This window comes from Cynara cardunculus, assembly GCF_001531365.2.
Source record: "Cynara cardunculus var. scolymus isolate 2C chromosome LG 12, CcrdV1, whole genome shotgun sequence".
NCBI lineage: Eukaryota > Viridiplantae > Streptophyta > Magnoliopsida > Asterales > Asteraceae > Cynara > Cynara cardunculus.
In genome coordinates, this window is record NC_037539.1 from 32,985,872 (window position 1) to 32,993,028 (window position 7,157).

The 7,157-nt window shown below is 38.7% G+C and overlaps 1 protein-coding gene across 1 annotated transcript; it reads right to left on the bottom strand.

The window, feature by feature from the left end:
• Positions 1 to 3,897: 3,897 nt before the first annotated feature.
• On the bottom strand, positions 3,898 to 6,758 carry LOC112523836. The gene is made up of 5 exons (XM_025133509.1): positions 6,518 to 6,758; positions 5,615 to 6,466; positions 5,228 to 5,503; positions 4,809 to 4,885; positions 3,898 to 4,695 (listed from the first exon to the last, which is right to left on the bottom strand). The coding sequence occupies exons 1-5, from the start codon at positions 6,756 to 6,758 to the stop codon at positions 3,898 to 3,900; spliced, it is 2,244 nt and encodes a 747-aa protein (XP_024989277.1).
• Positions 6,759 to 7,157: the final 399 nt, after the last annotated feature.

Consider the following 7,157-nt stretch of genomic DNA (forward strand, 5'->3'; position numbering starts at 1 on the left):
TGGTTGAGTAATTCTTCCCCTTCTATAACACCACGATTACAAAACAAACACTTCCAACCTTCATTAAATAAATTTTAGTTTCATAAACCACAAGATACGGGATAGCGATTTACAACCCAAAATACATAATTTTAAGACTTAATAAATACATAGCTAACAAAACAAAAAAAAAACATAATCATCGGGGACATGTCTACCCGGAATATACATACTATGAACWACCCAAAAGTATAACTTATACCTAAACTCAAAAGTAGGCTTTACACGTCAATCCCTAATCGATCATCCGACCTTKTTTTKTTGCCTTTGCCAATTTRCCCTGAAAAGTTAAAACCACTAAAAGATAAGCTATATGGMTTAGTGAATTTATGTGGAAAAATRTGGTTACAATGTGTTATATAAGCGTACATATTACGAAATAAAGAAGGTCTCGAAAGAAATTTTGCATAACAACACGACAACAACTTAGTTGTACCACATGATGTCCTTTACAACAACCTACTTTGAACGTGGGAATCACAAAAGAATGTTCAACATAGAAAAAGAACATCAATATAATCAACATCATACGCGAGATCAAGCAAGGTCACATACTAATTAACTTCACACACAAACATAAGACTTGACACCAAATCCGCCCTTCTTCTTCCGGATTATGCCAAAGTCCTATACTCACCCCTTGGCTCCTACTGGGCAGTGAGTATGGCAGCCCCTCCGGTTGTCTCACCCGGACTCCATGGGATATCGACAATCGACGCCCAAAACACACCACAAAACAATACAAGCAATAAGACCAATTCGAGGTAATAATCTAGAACTAACGTGAATCATGGATAAACAATAAAACATCATAGCATATATAATCACAAAGTACACACATATGTCCACCTAAACTCACAATGTTGTTTAATGAAATCGGTTGATCAAACCTGAAACCAAACCAAAAAGTCGAATCCTAACTCCTGTTCAGTGGTTGGAAAGCACTTCCAAGGCCTTAAATTATGCTTAAATAACACCTGGAGTTCATATATAAAGTCTTATTAACAATGCACAACAATAACATAAAATTAACCCTTTTTTAATTCAAGTTTTCTACTTTAGTTTTCTCCTTACAGGCTCAAAATCATTAAATAACTTTCAAATATGAATTGTAGAACTTTTTCTTACCTTTCCAGAGCCTATTTGTACATATTTTTAGGATTTTTCTACTATTTTATACGATTTTTCTAAAACAGTTCTTATACCAAGACTTTCAAACTCGAAAATAGCCATTTTTCACCTTTTCAAGTTAAACTCCAACCCATTTTGTACCAAATTCATATATTAGTCTTATATTACCATAACTTATATGAAATTATCATGAATCCACAATTATTTTACTAAACATTCACCTAGTTCATCTTCATATAAGGTTGACTATCAAAAGTCAAACTTTCCCAAACCATATCATGTATACACAACTATTTCTTGTTATCTAATCATGATTTCCACAAGATAATAAGTTATGTATTACATATCCTATACAATATCAAAATTTCAGCTTATAATTCTCAACATGCAACCCTAATTTCATGGTTTCTTGAACTCAAACTGAATACATTATCAAAAATGGAAGCATACCTTCAATAATCTTGCAAAATTTCACCAATTTCTTGCTAAAACACCCAAGTTTGGTTCCCTTGAAGAGTACAGAAACTTAGAAACGAAAATGGGGAAGAATTGGGGCTGAATTCGTGTTTATATGTCTAAAACCCGAGTTGGGTCGGTTTGACCCGACTGGGTACCCGTTTTGACCATTAAACACTAAAAATTGCATAACTTTTCGCTCAAAACTCCGTTTTCGATAAAGTTTTCTCCTACGTGTTCATAACAAGATAATATATAATTTACAAAAAAAATGTTCTCATAGAAAACCTCCCAATAACAGCAGTTTTCATATTTGTACGAGTTATGCTTTCCTTTGAAATTTTCCGTTTTTGATTTTGAGTTTGGAATCCCGTAAAAATTTTTCGCCACCTCCAACAACTCCTAATAGGTCCAAAACCTAGTTCCAAAGCTTAATATCCTATCAAAAACCTCCCGATTGAGTATTGTGCACGTAATTTATCAAAATCATACCGTAATTTCAAAAACTTGCGTAAAATGCAATCTACGCGACTTTTTCGACTTCCGACAATTCTAACACTTAATATTTACTTATTCAAAGGTGTTCCAACATTTGGATCACCATTTAGATCTTCCATTCAAGTTTTGGGTAGATTTTTCTCATTTAGGCACTCTAGATACCTACCCAACTATCATGTATGCAATGTACTTTGTATGTTGAACCCTCATATTATCTAATTATGTCAATTGTGAGGTGTTAGCACCAATCTTACCTTCTACATCTCATTCCAATTATAAGTTCTACTTATAGCTCACTAGTATACTTAGCTTTTTAGCATTTTAGCAATTTTTTTTAAAATAACACATAAGGTATGCTTATAATTACTAGTTAAACATATTTAAATAGGTGGATGTTACAAATACCTCCTCCTTTTGAAGCTTCCGTCCTCGGAATCATCGTTGCTCGAACAGTGTCGGGTATTTCGCCATCATTTCTTTTTTATTCTCCCAAATCCAATTTGGCCCACGATGATGTTTCCACTTAACCAACACTAGATTCACAACCTTGTTGCGCAAGTTCACCGTTCGTTGATTTAAGATAGCCTCGGGTTCTTCAATGTATCTCAATTTGTTGTCTACTTTGATTTCCGCTAATGGCACCACCTCCTCGTGTTTACCGAGACATTTCCTTAGATAAGCAACATGAAAAACATCATGGATACCTGTGAGTTCTTCTGGCAACTCAAGCCGATACGCTTGTTTTCCAACCCGCTCCAATATTTTGAATGGCCCAATGAAACGAATGCTAAGCTTACCCTACTTTCTAAATCGGAGTACCCCATGCCATGGAGAAACCTTCAGCATTACTAGATCTCCAACTGAGAATTCAATTGGCTTTCTGCGGCGATCTGCGTACAATTTCTGTCTATCTTGTGCAGCTTTCATTCTCTCTCGAATCACTTGAATCTTGTTGTGAGTAATTTGAATGAGCTCGGGGCCAGCAAGCATCTTTTCTCCAGTTTCTCTCCAACATAGAGGCATACGACACTGACGTCCGTACAAAGCCTCAAAAGGTGTCATACCGATTGTCGCATGGTAGCTGTTGTTATACGAAAACTTGACCAGAGGCAAATGAGTATCCCAGCTCCCACCAAACTGCAAGACACAAGCACGCAACATGTCTTCTAACGTCTGAATGGTACGCTCGGATTGCCCGTCAGTTTGCGAGTGATACGCGGTACTGAATGCCACCCGCGTTCCTAGTTCCCGCTGTAATCCAGACCAGAAGGTAGAAGTAAACCGAGAGTCACGATCTGAGATTATCTTTAAGGGTACACCATGTTGAGCAACGATCTCATCAACATAAAGTTGTGCCCACCGATCCATCGTATAAGATTCCCGAACGGGAAGAAAATGAGCAGACTTTGTCAGGCGATCTACGATAACCCAAATACTGTCGTACTGATGAGAGGTCTTAGGCAACTTTGTAACAAGATCCATGGTTAGCTCTTCCCATTTCCACACAGGTATCTCCAAAGGTTGTAGACTCCCATACGGCTTTTGGTGTTCTGCTTTTACCTGTAAACACGTGATGCATTTCTCGACATAACGACCGATATCAACTTTCATCCCAGGCCACCAATAGTCTAAACGGAGATCATGATACATTTTAGTACCTCCAGGATGAACAGATAACCGTGTTTTGTGTGCTTCCTCTAGAATAAGCTCTCGCAAACCCCTAAGTCTCGGCACCCAAATTCGGGTTTTAAAGACTTTGAGACCACGCTTTTCTTAAGATAAAGAGTCTACATAACCAACCATACGTTCGAACTTCAGGTGTTCTGGATTTAATGCCTCGATTTGCCACCTATGAAGATCATCGATAAKAGTAGACTTCAYTGAYACATGAGTGATAGCATAGCAAATAYTGGTCCCGTGTGGCTTCCGACTCAACGCATCTGCCACTACATTGGCTTTACCAGGATGGTATAGAATTTCACAATCGTAATCTTTGATCAATTCCATAGCTTTCTGTTGACGCATATTCAGAGTCTGTTGGTCGAAAATATATTTCAAACTCTTGTGATCAATGAACAACTGACACTTTGTGCCATAGAGATAATGTCTCCAAATTTTAAGAGCAAACACAATGGTTGCCAATTCAAGATCATGAGTGGGGTAATTCTTCTCATATTCTTTCAATTGTCGAGAGGCGTATGCAATTACTTTGCCTCGCTGCATCAACACACATCCCAAACCTAATTTAGAAGCATCACTATATACTACAAAGTCATCATTGCCCTCGGGTAAAGCAAGTATCGGTGTATGAGTTAAACAATCCTTCAAAGTCTGAAATGCATTCTCTTGAGCTTTAGTCCATACAAACTTCACTTCTTTGCGAGTAAGTGAAGTAAGCGGTACTGCAATCTTTGAGAAATCCTGTATGAATCGACGATAGTGACCCGCTAAACCAAGAAAACTACGAACTTCAGAAGCATTCTTGGGTTGCTCCCACTTATGTATAGCTTCAATCTTGGATGGTTCCACAGAAATGCCATTGCCAGAAATCACATGCCCCAAGAATTGCACCTGACGAGCCAAAATTCACATTTTGAGAATTTAGCATATAACGTTTCCTTCTGCAATAGTTCCAACATCTCTCGAAGATGTGTAGCATGATCAGCCTCAAACTTAGAATATACCAGAATGTCATCGATGAAAACAATAACAGACTTATCAAGCATAGGACAACACACTCGGTTCATCATATCCATAAAGGCTACAGGAGCATTAGTCAATCCAAATGGCATAACAAGAAATTCATAATGTCCGTATCGGGTACAAAAAGCTGTCTTTGGTACATCCTCTTCACGTACCTTAAGTTGATGATAACCTGACCTCAAATCAATCTTTGAAAAATAACTTGCGCCTTGCAATTGATCGAACAAGTCATCTATACGCGGTAATGGATATTTGTTCTTTATCGTTACCTTATTCAATTCGCGGTAATCGATGCACATACGAAAGGATCCATCTTTCTTCTTCACGAACAATACCGGAGCACCCCAAGGGGAAGTGCTCGGTCTAATAAAGCCATTATCTAGCAATTCTTACAACTGACTCATCATCTCTTCCATCTCGGTTGGTGCGAGGCGATAAGGTGCCTTCGCAATAGGTGCAGCACCCGACACTAAATCAATACGGAATTCTACTTGCTTATCCGGCGGTACCCCAGGCAAGTCGTCAGGGAAAACATCTTGAAATTCACACACAATTGGTACATCTTTTACAGTTTTCTTCATTTCTTTGGTTGCATCCAAAACATATGCCATGAAAGAAGAGCAACCCTTAGCAATATAACGTCGTGCTTTAAGCATATATATTACCTTCAAGTCACCTATACGTCTTTCCCCATAAATGTATAAGTAGTCTCCATTCTCAACTGGTATTCAAATCATCCTCTGAGAACAAATGATATCCGCACGGTTCTTCACTAACCAATCCATACCAATCACGACATCGAAACCACGGATATCCATAGGAATCAAATCTACTAAAAAGTCATATTCGTCTAACACTAAAGTGCAGTTTCTAAACACTCTATCAGCTACCAAAGTGAATCCATTAGCAGTATCAACGGTAAATGGTATAGAAAACATAAGTGGCATAGATTCTAAATAACGAACATAGACATGCGACACAAAAGAATTTGTAGCTCCAGAATCGAACAAGATACAAGCAGGTCTAGAGTTAACAAAGAAAATACCAATAATGACGTCTGCCACATTGCAAGCCTCCTCCGCGGTAATCTGAAAAGCTCGAGCTCGTGCTTTTGGTATCTCCTCCTTTTGACTTGAAGCACCACCCACTGCCGGTTGCTGCATTGACGCCTTACTTTTTTCCCCCCTCATACGGGGGCATTCAAATTGTCGGTGCCCAAATACTCCACAAGAATAACATGCTCGATTTCTTTTTGGGCAGTTTACACGAACGTGACCCATTTCCCCACAGCAAAAACATTTCAAGTTTGTTGTTTCAGTAAGGCATCGCCCTTGGTGAGTTTTGCCACATCTTTGACAAGGACCTGATGCATTAGATTGAAGTGAATAGACTTGTGATTGGGCACGCGGAATATTTTGAGATTGACTCCTTCTAGGAGTGAAAGATCGAGATTGTCGCTGAGTAGGTACAGAGAAGGTTCTTTCAGTTTGTTGCCTTTTTGATTCAGAAGTTGGTTCCTCAAATTTCATTAAATCGTATTCACGGCGACGAGCATACTCCACAACTTTATTGAAACTCGGAATATCACGATTAACAACAAACTCCCGGATTTCTCTCCTCAGACCATCAAGAAAATGCTCTATTCGATCATGTTCAGAAGATAAGAATCATAAGGCAAAACGTGCCTTACGATTAAATTGAGTCTCATATTCAATCACAGACATGTTCCCTTGCTTGAGTTCCAAGAATTCTTTCTCAAGCCTTCGTTGCAAGTCGATCGGACAAAATTGCTCAAGGAAACGAGTCTTGAAAGACTCCCAGGTCAAGCTTTCTCGTTCATTTTCAGTCAGGGATTCAAAAGTTGCATCCCACCAAGTGAGTGCACGCTCTGTCAACATTGCACTAGCATAATTCGCTTTATCCTCATTCATTACTCGAGAAATTCAAAACACTTTTTCAGTGTTTTGAAGCCACTGCACCGCGATTACCGGGTCAGAGAGTCCAGTGAATTCAGTTGCACCACTACTTCGGAAGCTTTTAAATGAGACCCGTTCAGATTTGGGTTTTGAGAGACCACCCAGCTCTTTCTCTTTACCCTTTTCTATGTCATGCTTATGATGTTCAAAAGTTTGTTGAATGAAAGTCGTAAGTCGTTTCATTAAGCGTTCACTACAGGGAGACAACGGTGTAGCATCCTCATTCAGGTTGAGGTCGGGATCGTTTTCTCCAACATTAGGGTTTGTTGGAGTGTGACTAACAACATCATCATCAACCATCGTCCTAAAAGGTGCACACATGGTGAGAGTATTAAAATATAGAGTATTAAATAG